The 18606-nt window shown below is 34.3% G+C and overlaps 1 protein-coding gene across 1 annotated transcript in view; it reads right to left on the bottom strand.

Annotated features, from left to right (window-relative positions):
• Positions 1 to 18606, bottom strand: part of LOC144443785 (arrestin domain-containing protein 2-like) — a 36952-nt gene that overhangs the window by 6519 nt on the left and 11827 nt on the right. Inside the window, exons 2-3 of the mRNA XM_078133330.1 lie at positions 8277 to 8399; positions 872 to 1104 (exon numbers count right to left, since the gene is read on the bottom strand). Coding sequence (XP_077989456.1) covers positions 872 to 1104; positions 8277 to 8399 — 356 coding nt within the window. The remainder of the gene's footprint in view (positions 1 to 871; positions 1105 to 8276; positions 8400 to 18606) is intronic.

Consider the following 18606-nt stretch of genomic DNA (forward strand, 5'->3'; position numbering starts at 1 on the left):
GGTGCTTCTAAATAGAAAACTTCATAATTTATTGACCAGTTTGCCATTTGACCTTAAATATAAAGGTCAAAGGTCAATGTATAAAAGAAAGCTAAGCTTTTTGATGTAGACATTTAAATGGAGCATTTTTGTATCCAAGTTTTGAATTTATGTAGAAAGAAAAATTCAAAAATAATCCCATTAGACAGTTCACTGATCATTGATAATGTGAGGGTAGAAACTTGCAAGGTGTTCATATCTATCAAACGATTGGCGATAACTGCAAATGTGCTTTGCTGTCATAAATATGGCCGACATTTTGGTAAACAGGTCAAGGTCATAAAAAGAAATCATTATCACTTGAAATACTTTATTCAAAAAAGCTATGAAGATAACCCAAAGTTGGCTAGTTGACCTTGAAGAAGGCTTTCAAGATCAAAGGTCAAGTTCTTAAAAGAAAGCTCATATTTGATAATATGGATGTAGGTACTGATTCTAGGACAGCCATGAATTTCCTAGCTGACTTTTTTGGTGCAGATTTACCACACAGGGCAAACAGGGCTTTCTCTACACTCCGTCAACTTTTGTTACAGTTGGGGGTGGAGGAAGCCATCGACAAAGCAGTTTTACGCACAACAGCACTTACATTTATTGGGTTTGCTGTTGACACCATTTTATTTATATTTTACGGAAAATTGGAGCCTTGTCTGGGTCCTCCACTTCCGCAGAAGTTTGGATAATTTGGATAATACGTTTTCAATTAGCATAATATATGATAAGACGCCAGTGTGGGGCACTGTTCGGGCGTATTTTGTTGAAATCAACTTGTAAGGAAATAAGAACAGCATAGTACATAACAAAGTTAATGATAATCAAAATATACGAAACATACCTTTGCATTTGGTATTTTGTTTGGATCAGCATTTTGTCCAGTAACTGTGAATGCTCTCTTTGAGAACAATTGTTTTCCTGAAGACAGATCCATTGTACACTTGATGCTGTATCGAACAAATCCATATTTACCCTCGAATGATGCCGGAAATTGCTTATCGGGAAGTCTCATACGGAACGGAAAGCGATGCACTCCACTGGGTAGGTTCCAGCCTGCAGCCCTTTTTTTAGGATCTAGAATCAGGAATGCTAGTCATTGAATTGCGTTGTGTTGTGTTGTGTTGTGTTGTGTTGTGTTGTGTTGTGTTGTGTTGTGTTGTGTTGTTGCAATACTGACTTATTAATTTGAATACATTAGTGAATGTGTAAATAAATAAATACATAAATAAGGAAAGAAAGAAAGAAATAATACATATTTAATAAATAAATAATTATATAAATGAATGAATTACTGAATGGTCTTCACACTGTTCATATCCCATTCATGCGGACTAGACAGCATGCCAGGACACATTCAAATTTGATCTGAGATGATATTATTGAAATCAAAGTACGTGATATTTCCAAGACATGGTTTAATGGTTCTCTATTATTCTAACGAATCAAGCATGACGATCTATAATAGCAGGTAATGTATATGAAATATAGTAAGTGCTATGTGTTGTATACTGACACTATTCTAATGTACATTTAATGTAAAAATGATCGTGTTCGTTTGGACTTCCAGATATGTTAAATGACTGTCTTCATTTGGACATGCGGATATGTGAAATGACTGTGTTCGTTTGGACACCCTGATATGTAAATGACTGTGTTTGTTTGGACATGCAGATATGTGAAATGACTGTGTTCGTTTGGACATGTAGATATATGAAATGACTGTGTTTGTTTGGACAAGCATATATGTGAAATGGCTGTGTTCGTTAGGACATACAGATATGTGAAATGACTGTGTTCGTTTGGACATGCAGACATGTGAAATGACATGACTGTGTTCGAGTTGAAACCCAGATATATGAAAAGGCAGTGTTCGTTTGGACACCCAGATATGTGAAATGACTGTGTTTGTTTGTTTGTTTGTTTGTTTGTTTGTTTGTTTGTTTGGAAATCCAGATATGTGAAATGACTGTGTTCGAGTGGACACCCAAAAATGTGAAATGACTGTGTTCATTTGGCCATCAAGATATGTGAAATGACTGTGTTCATTTGGACATGCAGATATGTGAAATGACTTAGTTTGGTCACCCAGATATGTGAAAAGGCTGTGTTCATTTGGACATCCAGATATGTGAAATGACTGTGTTCATTTGGACATGCAGATAGGTGAAATGACTGTTCGAGTGGACACCCAGATATGTGAAATGACTGTGTTCATTTTGGACATGCAGATAGGTGAAATGACTGTTCATTTGGACACCCAGATATGTGAATTGACTGTGTTCATTTGGACATGCAGATAGGTGAAATGACTGTTCGTTTTGACATTTTTTTAAAATGTTTATTCACTTGTCTATTAATCCCTGTTATCTTTGTGAAATACATGATCGTTTGGCTGTTGCTATGGGCGTGGTCATGTTTGCTAGGGTATTTGCATACATGTTTTGAATGTTTACTCACTTGCCTACCAGATGCTGTTATTTGACCAAAATATACTGCCATTTGGTTGTTGCTAAGGGTGTGGTCATTAGTTCACAGTACTTCACCTTTTTTGTAATTGTGAATGTGTTAAACTAATATGGAATCGACTGTTTGTAGCATGGGGTAAGATTTTGAATATTCAAGAAAATCTATCTGAAAAGCAAATACTACTTGGTGACAGACTTTTCTCACCTATACTTAACCACATTGTAATCATCACTAAGACAACAATATATGACTGTAAGCTAAATGGTAAAATACCTTCCTTTAACATGGTTAGGCAGAAAGTTAATATTAAAAGGAAAATAGAATACTACATGATGAAAAGGAAAGACATGTTAGATAAATTTCATCAGAAATGGAATGACTTAAATGGCAATATTGTGTAACAGTCAAAATTATCATGTAATGAGAAAGCAAAACCTCCCTTCTTTGTATGTATTCTTTCTTTATTTCCTATTGTTCCACTTCTGTACACTTGTATTTGTATACATTTGTTTGAAAATCAATAAAGACTGATTAAATATTTTAAAAAAAGGAAAAAAAAAGGGTGTGGTCATGGTTGTTAGGGCCAATTTTGGCAAAATGTTTTGACGGAAATGTGCAGAATAACACTTTCAGAAACATCTCACCAAGTTTCAGACTCATTGAACAGGTATTTTTGAGGTTTTTTTTTTTTACCAAAAATGAACATTTTACACATAATTTGCATATCACTCAGGGAATCATTGTATGCTTAATATTTCTTCGTCCATACATCCCTAGATGCATTCCCTTTAAATTTTAGCCCAATTTGCTCAGTGGTTTTGGAATTATTGATTTTTGACCAAAAAGACACATTTTAGCCCTAATTTGCATATCACTGATGGGACCATCATATCATGAACAATTCATAGTAAAAACACCCTGAAGAATCTTTCACCCAAATTTCAGCCCAATCTGCCAAGTAGTTTTTGAGTTTAAGTTTTTTTACCAAAATTCAATTTTTTGACCCAAATCACAAACCGGTGGTAAGATCATTTTGATTTGAACAAGTTCCCAACTAGACACCCAAGGTAATGAACCCACCAAATATCATGGCAATCGTTTCAGCGGTTTTTGACTTTAAGTTGTTCACACACACACACACACACACACACACACACACACACACACACACACACACACACACACACACACACACACAGACAGACAGACAGATAGCTGCCGGGCGATCCTTATAGCACTACTGAATCTCAGTTCAGTTGTGCTAAAAAAATAGATTGTTGGATTGTTTTCTGAATGAATCGCAGGGGGGTCACTATTTTTAAGTATAACATGAACAAGAAGTCACCGGCCCACCCCCGGCCGTAAAAAATGATCGCTCCCTAAGAACATCAGTTGCCATGGTAACCAAAATCACCAATTTAAGTGAACTTTTGCGAAAATTAGCTATAACACATGAATAAAATTAAATGTAGGAAAATATTTCCTTCCTCGTGGCATTTGAGAGCCGGTGACATTGATTGTAACACACAAGAAACACGTAAAACACAAGAGCTGTTACTACGATCGATTTTTAAAAAGTCCTAGATATATGTGTTTCTGGTGCTACCGCGTATTGCAGTGGCACCTCAACTTTTAAGAGTGTTATCAAAGGTGTATGCTGTTCTCAAATGCCGAAACAATACAAAACACTACCATCAAATCAAATTTACTGAGATAAATGACTGACTTAGTACATTATGATCTCAGCTAAAAGCATGATGATATGTGAAATTATAGTTCAGTTCATTGGATCGGTAGGTGGGTGGGTTGGTGGGCACAGAAAAAGTGGAGGGTTTCTGAAAAGACCACTCAGCATTATTTACATTGTTCCTACAATCTGTGACTCCATCTGCACAAAACAGTACAAAATATATCCCATGGTTGCAATGCCTGACAATAAACAGAAATTCAGTTCAGATGAGTTGCATAGAGCTGTTATTTTATGTTTTTTGTAAATTAACGGCTATTAAATTATACATTTGATTATGAAACATCTGTCCTGATATATACATACACTTATGAAAAGTTTATGCCTCTCGCACAGCTTTCTTGCACAGCTGTGCAGCACTAGTGCTACACTCCTCTTTTTTGTATGCAAATTACCTTTGCTGCACAGCTTTCCTGTGCCGAACAGCTCCTTTTTCACATGTAAATTAGCATGCCATAGTCTAGATTAATATATTTTTCAAAAAAGAGAAAATTTGTACAAAATGGTTTTATTTTTGTCTCTAAGAACAATCATAATACATAGATAAAGCAGCAAGATATAATCACAAATATATTCTGGAAGTTTTAGCAGTACTAAGATAAGAATCAAACTGCTCATAATCTGTTACACCATACGCCGTTGGTCGGCTTAGCTCTTCACAAAATTATCTTCCCTGTGGTCTTTTACATGGCTTACGAGCTTCTACGGTAGCTAGCCTGGCTGTAGCTGCAATAATTGTAGCGTTTGCTGTGATTTTGAGGGCTTTTTCGTCTGTTTTTGTGCCTTTTTTTCATTTCGATGTTTAACCCGAATCAAACGCTACAATTCCTGTAATGCAAACGCAAATAGACGGAAGCGATTCAGATCTGAATCGCAAAGTTGGGCCGAATGTTCTGCTACATTACGCCTTACCTGGCAAAAATTCGGACATTTCCTAGCGCCTACATTAAATACGGAGCCTTCAAGACCCAACAAGTGTTCAGAGGTACCCCAATTCCAGCGAAATCGGCAAATGTAGCAACGCATGCAGTATTTTGAAACGCTGTACGCTGACATCTCGCTCACGTTTTCAACATGGTCTCGTCTATTTGCATTTACGTTACATGAATTGCAGCGTTTGATTCGGGTTAAACATCGGACCGAAAAAAGGCACAAAAAGAGACGAATAATCCCTCAAAATCACAGTAAACGCTACAGTTATTGCAGCTAGCCTGGCTGGTGATTCCTCATGTAATCTCATGAGATGACCTAGCCACCTTAATCGTCTTGTCTTTCCTTTCTTACTTCAGTCTTTCTCTCCTGTTCTTTCATATAGTTCTTTATATGACACTGTGTTTGGCCATTTTATCTTCAACATCCTTCTCAGTATATTTCTTTGGAACACGTTTATTTTCCTTCTCCTTCTCCTTTGTCACAGTCCAGAGCTCACTATTGTACATCAATACGCTGGTCACATATGCATTGAATATTCTAGTCTTGGTTTTCAGCTTTACTCTTTTGATGATCAGAGTCTTTTCATACTTCAGAAAAGTTGCCTTGGCCTGTTGTTTGCGACGTTTTATATCTTCTTCAGAGTCCATAAGAGAACCTAATTATCTACATCTCTTCCACTTTCTTCTGGTCCTTCTCTTTTGATCGTGTACTTTTCTGTTCGCTTCAATTACTCCCAGATTTCTCTTTTCCAGTTTCTTTGATGCTGCTTTTCTAATTAAGGCCGATACTTCAGATCTGTTTGTTAACCAGTTGGTGCCATTTGCATACTGCTGATCTACTGTTATTTCGTCATTATCAGCTTTGCTGTATATGAGTGATCTTGTAGTTCTGGTGTTTGGCTTACATAGGTGTGATGGTCATGGACTCTATTATCTATATTATCAAGTGCTTTCGCCAGCTACGGCGTGAAGAGTACTGGACTCGGACAGTGTCACTGAGGTACTCCTATATTCGTGTTAAATGTCTCTCCAGTACTTTTCTTGCAACTACCTTGCAGCTGTACATCCTTTAACAGTATTGATATCACATGGAGCTCATCTTCGTCGAGTATGCTTCTTAGGGACAGGTCAGTTTCTTCGGCCGGGGGGGGGGGCGATGGATTTGTAAGGGGGTCACCCTGTTTTTGAAATTGGCAGTGGGGGGGGGGTCATGCTGTTTTGTACATTTTAGATTGTGATGGAAGAAAAAAATCCTTTTCTACAAAGGCATATAGCCTTGTCTGAAATGTGGTACATGCAAATATTTGTTCTTGTCCCGGTTTCTTACATGAATTCGTAAATATTACTTATTAGTTCAAACATAACTATACATATACATATACAATCATGTATTACCTAGCTACCACACTAGTTACAGAACATGTCATGTAAATGCTTGGCTGGTTCAAAATAAATGCTTCACTTATATTGCAGTTTGGGACAAAAGTGAACTTGACGGTTTCGTAATGGTAATTTTCATAGATAGTTTATAAAAGAAGTTAATCTAAAGTGTCCTACTCGTCAGTAGGAACTTGTCAGAAGGGATTAATACACTTTCTATTTTGGACACTACATGTTATCGACACTACAAATCACCACATTTCATCATATTCCAGTTTCTATTATACACTAGGTATGACCACCTAAAGTTCTCTAACATACCGGTGACTTTACTATACATGCAATATTAATGCCCCTATACCAATGTTACGGGCCCATTTTGTGTGACATGGGAAACTCACTTAAAACGTACATTTACGTTAGCTTTTCGAAGCTTGGAAATGTTACCTCAAAGGCTATGAATAACCTAAACATTGCCTTAGTAGAAGCAAAAAACTCCAGATCTGCCAGGGGAAAACCCCAAGGACTCCGTCACCCCCAGAGGTCACTCATGCATTCAACCAACAATCAGATGCACCAACAACCTTTGTACTGTCATAATGGTATTTTCACCCTATTCTAATTTGACATGATATTGTCTTTTTTCATTTCCATGACGCTCATAATTATGCATGACCTATTGTTATCTTGAAAGCTCATCTCATATGTGAGACTTATTATTGCAGTTTAATTATTGTAACGACCATATTGCATAGCGTCGCAGTTTTCGGACTTGGATTTGGACCGCGGAGCTGTCAGCATCTGCATACGAGAGGATGTATGTGGTATAAATGGAACATAGACTTTATTTATCAAAGCCCTGATGAGTTCGGCCTCCACACGGCCTCACCCAAAGGCCAGAGCCAGGATGGACTAAATAGTATAATACGACAAATTAAATACTGTATAGTTAAAAAGCTCAAGAGTTCACATAATAGTTCAGTTTCCGTATAAAAGAGTTCATGCTCTGTTGTTTGATTTCGCTGATACTTTCCTTGAGTTTTGTCTTCTTTTCTCGTGGTTCTTGCTTGGATAACACACACAGGTGTCCGAATTTCAATTTCATCGTCTGTCGTCTACAGTTTGGCATATCTGTATCTGTATTGGAGATGTACAAGCACCAATACTGGTTGTCGCGCATGCATAGTCAAAGGTCACGTGTGGAGCAAATAGCAGTTTGAACATCACAACAGTTTTACTAGTAGGTTTTACTAGATGTTTTATAACGAAAAAGTCACTTTAAGACATAATTCCACATTACTGGTCCAACGACCTTGTCCTGTACAAGCTACAAACTACACCAAAAATTACCATCCCAACCAGATTTCACTGCTATTGGCCAAGTGTTTCACATACGCACGCATGCACCCACAAATGCATGTATCATTGCCTTAAAACACTTATGAAACCGCACTCTGTTCAGTAGTGTTAGAACGGGGATTGTACAAAGTCTAAGTAAACATCATATTATGAGGAAATGAAAGACTAAGTAAACCATGTTACGAGGAAATGAAAGACTAAGTAAACCATATTACGGGGAAATGAAAGACTAAGTAAACCATATTACGAGGGACTGTGGAAAGTCTGATTAAACATCATATTATGAGGAAATGAAAGACTAAGTAAACCATATTATGAGGGACTGTGGAAAGTCTAAGTAAACATCACATTAGCCTACTTACCATTTTCCAATATTGTGATGACTTCGTCGAAATACACTTCTTTCGCATTGAAATGCGCAGTCCTACCTTCATATTGCTCAGACCAATTAACTCGAACTAAACCAACGAACCTTGCTTGCATACCTACAATGACAACATATATATGTTGAAAATTGAATCAAATAGACTTTACAACTGTCTATGTATCTACTTTGATGTGTGTGTGTGTGTGTGTGTGTGTGTGTGTGTGTGTGTGTGTACTTTAACCACAAATTCATTCCTGAGATTGTGACAAGTAAGAAAGTTTGTTTTAATGATGGGAGACGTTGGCATTGGATAGTCATTGTTAATAATAAAATAATATATAAATAATAAATAAAAGTTTATTTGCATATTGACTACCCTCCGTCGGGTAGTTTGTTATGCTGAGTTCAAAAAAGGGGGTTATTGTTATAAACATATGTTGCCATGGTAACCAAAATCACCATAATATGCGAATTATTTTCCCAAAATTTAAAATAAAACATGGGAAAAAAATTAAAATTGTTTTTGTCATGTATGAGTTGGTGGTATCTGCTGTAAAACAAATTGTCTAAATTAGGAGAGCTGTTTCCATGGAAATATACAGTAGGCTTGAACATTTTGTTTTAGTTAAATACATACACATCACACAAATGTTATAAATTTAATAATAATCAGGTTTATTTGTACAATGCCTTTCCTAAAGGCGAGAATTTGTTATGGTGAGCTCAAAAAGTGTGGTAATTTCATGAATATCCATTGCCATGGTGACCAAAATCGTAACATTATGTTTTTTGCAAAATTTGATATAAAATATGAAAAAATTGTGAACCAATTTCCTAACCTTTAACACATATGAGTCGATGCTATCCATTACCACAAATTATCTAAAATGGGAGAACTGTTTCCATGGAAATGTAAATTAGGCTTAAAATTGTCAGTTCCAAACTGTAAGTTCCAAACATAGGATATGAGCTCGCCAGACAAATTCAAATATGGCCGGCCTGTGATATCACCATGTAGACTGCATGAATATTTATCAATTTCAAACTAACTTCAAGTAAATACTGGCAACGCGTCTAAGAAAGGTAAACTACACTTTGCGAGTTTTTTTTAAAGAATATATTTGTTGAATTTAGCACTCAACATTCGCAAAGGAGTCATCAAAGGAGTTTGTGTGAAATTTGTTCACATTCTTCGTGCGGGTTCTGATTGATGGCGGTATAGTTCCGAGTCCCATTGTCGACTGAGTGACCCATGCTATTCAAAACAATGCATCTGGATATAGTAGCCTTCCATACCTTCCATTTTTACGAGAATATTGATAAATTATCCATAATTTCAGTTATGTCACCTTCAAAGGTGACCTTTTATTTTTGTTGCTTTAGTACAATAGTACGCACGCGCTGTGCAGATATAATGTTACACAGTGTAACAATATTATCAGGCCTGGAATGACCATCGTCGCAAACCACGGCCTGTTTTACGGCTTCCCACTGGCCGTTGATGCATTCATATACTATATCCGTATTTATGGACAGCTATTTTATACATTTTGTATGTAAACACTACAACTAATCAGATTGCCCCTTGCATACCATGTGATATACTGCTAATGCCTTGGCAAGCGCCTGGTATGTGCACTGAAAACTGACTTAGCCAAGGGTTCTTGTTGCTGAAATTTTATTTTTGCCATCTTACAAACAAGATTTGATTGATACATGTATGAACATAAAATAATGATCAATAAATCTTGCCTCGAAGTGTCAAGCAGGGTTTGTGAGAGCATGGATTTGTTGTACCTTCAGACCGGGCGCGCGTCCGATACAATCGTTGTTGGACTCAGTTGGTCATCGTTGCTAAACACAGCTTCTTTTACTGCAGCGTCAAAAATTCGCCGTGTGAAAGTCCATCATTTCTGTTGTACTCTCCAATTATAGTTTTTAGGACATCTTTTTGGGAAATTTGTATGTGTGAGTACCCTGTAGTTTTTCTGCGTTGCCGCGAACTTTGCGGCAGTTGCAATAATTCACCATAACATGAGGCCATTGTTATCTGAAACGCATTCTTTGAGAGACGGACTTTGATTGGTCAGATAATCATATTTTTGGTAAGAGTAACATCTGGGCCTTCAAAAAACTGATGTTGCCCCTCTGGATTCTCTTGCGCAAACTCACAGGAGGCAGTTTCCATGATAACAGTGACATTATTTTGAAGGATGCTAAAACATTAAAAACGCCATATCTCGTGCCCCCGAAATGCTATAATCATAATTTGAGTATGTGTATATATATTTGAGGGACAGGGAACGCAATGATAACATGACCTTTTCGATTCAACTTCAGAGTCATAGTCAAAATTCAAGGTCGTCTTAATTTGTTGGACTTTTATCGAAACATATTTCTATATATTTCGATCAGATATGACTGGTAAAATAGTCAAACATATAATCTTTCCAAAAACGTGAAAAAAAAGTATATACGAAGTTGGTCTATAGCAAAAAACTGTTACCAAGACAACTGCTGTCAATATCCCAAATTATACCAAAGTGGTCACCTGAAAGTGCTATTGATATGATGTCAGTGTTAATTAACTGATTACATGGTCATTTCGATCCAATGTCAAGGTCATTGTCAAAATCCAAGGTCATCATAATTTTTTGTAATTATTAAAACACCGTCGGAACCTTTTCTATAGCTAACATCAGACACGATCTTTGAAGATGAAAATCGCCCAGAAAATAACAAATTATATAGTAGGAAAATACAACAAAGGCATATACGGAGTTGCATTTATTACAAACTTCTGTTACCAAGACAACTTGTATTAACCATAAAAATATGAATATACAGATATGAAGCAAGTGTCTATATAAAGATTTTAGGTGACTGCAACTCTCCTATTACACGATCTTTTCGATCCAATGTCAAGGTCATAGTCTAATTACAAGGTCACCTCAATTTCTCACTTTTATCGAAATACCCATAGTAGTTTTTTGCTATAAATTACTGCAGATATGACCTGTAAGGCCGCAAATCAGATAGCAAATTATAAAGTCTGTCATAAACTATGTTCTGGAAAGGAATGACGACTGTACATTCAAGTACTACAAAGAGAGCTATTCGTACTTTATTGATATCTAACAAGAAAAACTATTCCTACATTGCATACATTATTGGCTCGAATTTGATATTGACCTTCATTAGATTGGTCAATTGGGAAGAGATAGTATTGTTTGAACTTAAGATTAACTAATTTGACTACCTTGATTGGTTATAAATGTAAATTGCAGTCAGGATCCTAAATTTAGCTAAAACTCGTATATTCAAGCTCATTCCCGATACTTACTTACCATCGTCGCAAACCGCGACCGTTTTACGTTACCGTTCTTAACGAGCCGGTCCCTACTCCCATTATTTCGAAGTGCAGCTGAAGAAATAATAGCTCTGGTTTGCGAGAATGCTTACTTACACAAATTTGCAACCAGGACTAAAGTTGAGATACAGAATTATGCAAAAAACGAAAATGATGTACATCTCAACGTATCAAATAAATTTGTATAGTCTAACACTGTAATTGGATTTCTATAGTCTAACATTGTAAATTAGATTTCTGTAGTCTAACATTGTAAATTTAATTTCTATAGTCTAACATTGTAAATCAGATTTCTATAGTCTAACACTGTGAACTGAATTCCTAAAGTCTGATATTGTAAAATGGGTTTCTAGAGTCTAATACTGTTAACTGGATTTCTACTGTATATCATCCCCAGTAGGTTTTCTATAATATAATGTGGTAAAATTGTCTGTAAACTATATTATCAGGAGTTTAACTTGTCCAACAATAAATAATAAAAGCGCCAATGGCGTTGTAGCAACTGTTGACAGTACACTTTAATTATCTGTAATAATTATGTGGCCTAAGTCATATTTGCATATATTCTTCGAAAATTTATTCACATGCCGTTTCATCCATCATGTCATATTTACAATACACACCATCATTTAATGGTACTATGGGCATGGTCTTGTTGCTACGTATATCTACATACAATTTTGCAATGCTCATTCACTTACCTTCCCGTCACCAATATTATTTTGACATTATACGTCATTGTTTACCTGTTGCTACCCATCCCTGTTGATATAATTGTAAGATAATCCTATCATTTGACTTTTGCTGTGGGCCTGGTCATGGTTACTAGGGCCAATTATGTAAGTATGACACACTCGCAATTTGCAGACTAACAGTAACACTTTCAGAATCATAACCAAATTTCATCCCCACAACCTCAAGGAGAGATTAATTCCAGTGCCATTCACACACACTTGTTACATTATGTTAAGTAACCCATAAAAATTATAATAGTTACAGAGATCAATAAAACAATAATTTCTGTACACTCTGTATATTATGGCCTAAATATTCCTGACAGACATTTCATCAAATAAAAATACTGCCAATGGCGTTGTAGCAAGTAGTATATAAAATGGGGGTTTTGGCGCAATGAAACGACATACCCCATATTTCGCCTTTTTTACCTAAAATAAATGGCTTAATCTATATAACATTTGTGTAAACACAAAAACAACCATGTCGTTTCACCGTAGAAATCTTTTTGAACCGATTGACATGCTCTAGCTGTTGCGACATGCTCTGATGCAAGTCTGTCTTACCCTGTTATGGTATTTATCTAATTGAACGCATGGCAGCCTCAGGCATGTCCGGTTCAAAGGTCAATAGGCTTACAATAGACTGTTTACAGACCGTTTATGGCTCATGACTCACTGTATATACATCGTATGCTCAATTAAACAAATGGCCACACAGGGTATATACACACATTCAAACTATTTACGAATATAATATGAGAATTAAATGTGTTTATTGTAATCGATCAGCACCTGAGTATATATGTGAAATATGTAATAGACATTTTAAACATTGGCATAACTTAAAGAAACATGAAAACACAAGAAATTGCTCTGAGAAAAACAAAATTCAATACATTGATGCATGTCCAACATGTGATCGTATTTTTCCTGAGTTTACTTGTGATAAATGCGGATTTGCATACAAATATGAATGTCATTTAAAGAAACATTTTAACAGAAGTACACCTTGCGTTAAACAACCTAAGAGATATATTTGTGAATGTAGTTTAGAATTAGGTAGCTATTTTGCGTTGTATAGACATAGAAAGAAAACTTGTAATTTACAATTAGACAAATAAATATTTTAATGGATATAAATCTATTTTTCATTTATATAACATGACAAAGATTTTGAACCCACACACTAAGCGAATGATAACAGTTGGTAGCCGTGTGTATAATAATCTTATACGGAATGGTGATCTACAACCTTTGACTAATACCACACCAACAATAAAACAAAGTGAACGAAGTGAAAATCCAAAACAACGAAGTGAAGATAATATCTTAGATTGGCCGGTACCTAGTGGTCTCCCTTGACCATTAACGGAACAATATATCATTAATCCTATTACCAAACGTATGATTAAAATAGGTAATGACACATATCAAACTCTAATTAACAGAGGTTATCGACATGTAGGTGGCATTATGATGTTACCCAGATATCATGAACTTGAAAGAGCTTTTAAAGGATATGTGAAGTCATACAAAATTGATATTACCGAGAACGAGCCACATACGCAATTAATTGAAAATAAATACTTAATAAAACAAATCTTAGAACAAAATTTACAAGATACAGGTGGAATAAAAGCTATATTAACCTTAAAGATAAAATTTGTTAAAAATAATAAAAATATGGAAGAAATAACAAATGATGGTTATTTTAATAGTAGTCCATTGCAAATGATAAATTCTGACCAAATAGATGAAGAAATTAATGTAAGTTTCGAAAGAATAATTGAGCTTATTGCTAAATGGTTACGTGAAGGTTCTGGATGGCAAATAAAAACACTTCTTAATTTTTATGTAAATATTGTAAAATACGAGCCTTTACAAGGTAGCTCATATATCAAATTACCCAAAGAACTACAACATCCAATGAAAGGTCTCATTAACATACAAAATAATGATGCTGAATATTTTAGATGGTGTCATTTAGCATATAAATTTCCAGTCGAAATTGATAAAAATAGATCATCTAAATACAAACAAGATATCGATGATGTAAATTATAAAGGAATAACATTCCCAGTTACTACAAAACAAATACCAAAAATTGAAAACCAAAATAATATATCTATTTCTGTATTTGGTTATAGTCAAAATAAACAAGCATATCCAATTTATGTTAGTAAACAAACTTGTGAAGATCACCTTGATTTACTACTAATAACTCGTAGTGATAAAAATCATTATGTTTGGATCAAAGACTTTAATCGATTCATGTATGGTATAACAAATCATAATGGAAGAAAGCATTTCTGTAGATATTGTTTACAACACTTTACAACTGAAGAGATTTTACATCAGCACATTCCTATTTGTTTTGAAATAAATGGTACACAAGCTATACGAATGCCAACTGATAAATGGTTATCATTTAAAAATTATTCAAAACAATTAAATGCACCATTTGTTATTTACGTAGATTTTGAATCGATAACTGAAAAAGTGAATACCAGCCATCCTAATAATAATACGGTATTCATGCAACATTATCAAAAGCATGAAGTATGTAGTTTCGGATATAAACTTGTTTGTTGTTACGATGACACATTCAGTAAAAAAAGTGTTATTTACAGAGGACCAAATGCATCCAAGAAATTTATACACACAACAACATTTTAATAAACCTTTGTGTATGAGTAAAAACGATGAAAACTGTTTCAAAAACGTGACGCAATGTCATATTTGTGAAAAATCATACGAAAAAGATGACATACGAGTTCGTGATCATTGCCATATTACTGGTAAATACCGTGGTTCAGCACATGAATCCTGTAATATCAATTTTCAAGTAACGAAGAAAATACCCGTTATATTTCATAACTTAAAGGGGTATGACAGTCATTTTATCGTACAAACTCTTGAAAATGTTGACGAAAAAATTAATATTATCCCACATTCTATGGAAAAGTTCATGGCTATAATGGTTGGTACTCATTTAGTCTTCATAGATAGTTTAAATTTCTTGAATGCTTCATTAGAAAAACTCGTAGGTAACACAAGTGATTTCAAATACACAAAACAAGAATTCCCCAATAGCTTAAAATTACTAACACGGAAGGGTGTATACCCCTATGACTATATGGATTCCACCGAAAAATTCAATGATGTTAGTCTTCCATTAAAAGAAACATTTTATTCTATTTTAAATGAGGCTGGTATAACCGATGATGATTATGTGCATGCGCAAGATATTTGGAAGCATTTTAATATGCAAACGATGGGTGATTATCATGATCTATATCTTAAAACTGATCTATTATTACTAACGGATGTATTTGAAAATTTCCGAAAGACATGTAATCTATACTATAATCTTGATCCCTGTCCTTATTTCAGTGCTCCGGGATTATCTTGGGATGCCTGCTTAAAAATGACTAAAATTAATCTCGAATTATTAACTGATATAGATATGCATAGAAAAAGGTCTTCGTGGTGGTATCTCTTATATATCCGCTGGTCATGCAAAGGCAAACAATCCATACATGAAAGATTATGATCCGACTAAGGAATTAAAGTATATCATGTATTTAGATGCTAATAATCTCTATGGTTGGGCAATGGTTCAATCTTTACCAACGGATGGATTTAAATGGGTTGATGTAAATGAGCTTGATTGTAAAAACTTAGATAATTATACCAATGAAAGTGACCATGGATTAATCCTTGAAGTTGATCTTGAATATCCTAGCGAGTTGCACGATCTCCACAATGATTATCCTTTAGCACCTGAGAGACTATGTATTACTGAAGACATGTTATCTCCACATAACAAAAAGATACGTGACTTATTTAATATCAAATGTGGAAATATAGAAAAAGTAACTACAACTCTGAGACCAAAAAAAAATTATGTACTTCATTTTCAAAACTTAAAACAATATTTATCACTCGGTTTAAAAGTCACTAAAATCCACAGAGCCATTGAGTTTAATCAATCAAAGTGGATGTCGCAATACATCTCATTTAACATGGAAAAAAGAAAGAAAGCAAGAAATGCATTCGAAAAAGATTTCTTTAAGTTAATGAACAATTCTGTATTTGGACGAACCATGATGAATGTCCGGAAGCATCGCAGTATAAAATTATGCACATCTCAAAAGCAAATCAAGAAATTAGTAGCTAAACCAACTTTTGTTATGCAAAAAATTATAACGGAAGGATTGGTTGCTGTTGAAAACAAAAAAGAACGATTAACTCTAAATCAACCTTTATATGCTGGGATGTGTATTCTTGATTTGTCTAAAACTTTAATGTATGACTTTCATTACAAATATATCAAAGAAAAATATGGTTCAAAAGCAAAATTGTTATTCACAGATACCGATTCATTAATGTATGAAATTCAAGCCGTTGATCCCTATAAAGATTTCTATCAAGATAAAGACCTGTTCGATAATAGTGATTACTCATCTGAGAGTCCATACTTCTTTGATTATAATAAAAAGATAATCGGTAAAATGAAAGATGAATGTGCCGGTGTACCAATCACTGAATTTGTTGGACTTCGTAGTAAAATGTATTCTTATATCACAGAAACTACTTCCACCCGAAAAGCAAAAGGAATGAAAAAGATAGTTATAAAAAAGAATATCACCCATGAAGAATATAAGACAGTACTTTTTGAAAATTTACAAATGAAACATTCCATGAATACTATACGATCGATAAATCACCAGATTGGTAGTTACAAAATCAATAAAACTTCTTTAAGTTGCTTTAATGATAAATGTTATGTTCTTGATCATCGTAATACGCTAGCATATGGTCATGTAACCTTAGGTAAGCTGTAAGTAACCTTTAGGTAAGCTCAAGTTGAAATGAAATTGGATAACCATTAAAATTTATTAGTTCGTTATTTTGATTAGTTATCCAAATTCGAAGACTAGTTATATTCATTTTCTTAATTGGTACCGGAACATAAGCAGGAAATGAATAAGTGACAGGTTCTCCTATTTCACCCTTATTTTCCTGTATCGTTAAAATTTGTAAATAATTAGACCTTTTTCCATTAATGTAATTAGTAGGTGTATCTATAATATTGCAGTAGACTACTTATTCAGTCACAGGAAGAAAATATGCTTTGTTTGGACTAATACTCGATTCACTATATTCTTTCTCTTTAAAACAAGTATTTTTGCAAAATTCTTTGGCTTTGAAAAGTCTACTTTAACATTATCACCGAGTATCATCTGTGTTTTTCCTGTTGGCAAAATTCTCTTAAAATGAATTACTTTTGTTCTACCAATCGCTATTGATAATGTTTCTACATTGTAATTACCTGGTTCTCTTTTTTTAACTGATGTTTTATTGTTAACGGTAAAAGCAATTTCATTGTTTTCTTTCATAATATTATACCAGGAATTATATAATTTACACTCCAACAGTCGTATCTGTTTATAACCAGTCAGCGTTTCTGTAAAACTGATAGTAATATCATTAGATTCTTTGTTTATATACAACTTCATTCTTTTTTTATATTATATATTATATATTATAAATTATATACGTAATACAAAATATAATATGCCATCAAATTTTGGACTAGGTATAATAACATCTCTAGGATTTGAACTTAATGATCTCAAAGATGTTTACACACCCACATCGTATTTAACCGGACGTAATAATAATAAAGATTTCATCTTTAAATGGAAAAATAATACTAAATCATTTAATTTAGAACCAGCAGCAATTCAATCAAACGAGCATACCAACAATTTAGTAGACCTAAATGACGTAGATGAGACAATCAAAGAATATAGAGTATCAAAACATCATGTACCATTTGGTTTTACGTATAGCAACAGAGATGCTAAGTTCTATGCTTTTGAATTACCACGAGATTTTGTTGAATTGATTGAAAAGCCATTAACTATTGATCATGGTTTAACTGATCGAGTTCCTTATGTGTTGGTTTATAATGACAATAATAAGACATTTAGTTTAGCTGATATCAGACACTATTTACCGGAAGCAGATCCTAGACTAGACCTGTTAGACTTTCTGAATCCAAAGCTGCATTTAAAATTGGATGTTATAAAAACAATAGTGATGGAAAACATTATTTTACGTAAAATTATAAATTCAGGGGAATGGTATTGTAGTTACAACGTTAAAGAAGGAAATGTTAACTTATTTTATGATACTCAGTTTAAAATATT

The sequence above is a fragment of the Glandiceps talaboti genome, chromosome 12, assembly GCF_964340395.1.
Source record: "Glandiceps talaboti chromosome 12, keGlaTala1.1, whole genome shotgun sequence".
Classification (NCBI taxonomy): domain Eukaryota; kingdom Metazoa; phylum Hemichordata; class Enteropneusta; family Spengelidae; genus Glandiceps; species Glandiceps talaboti.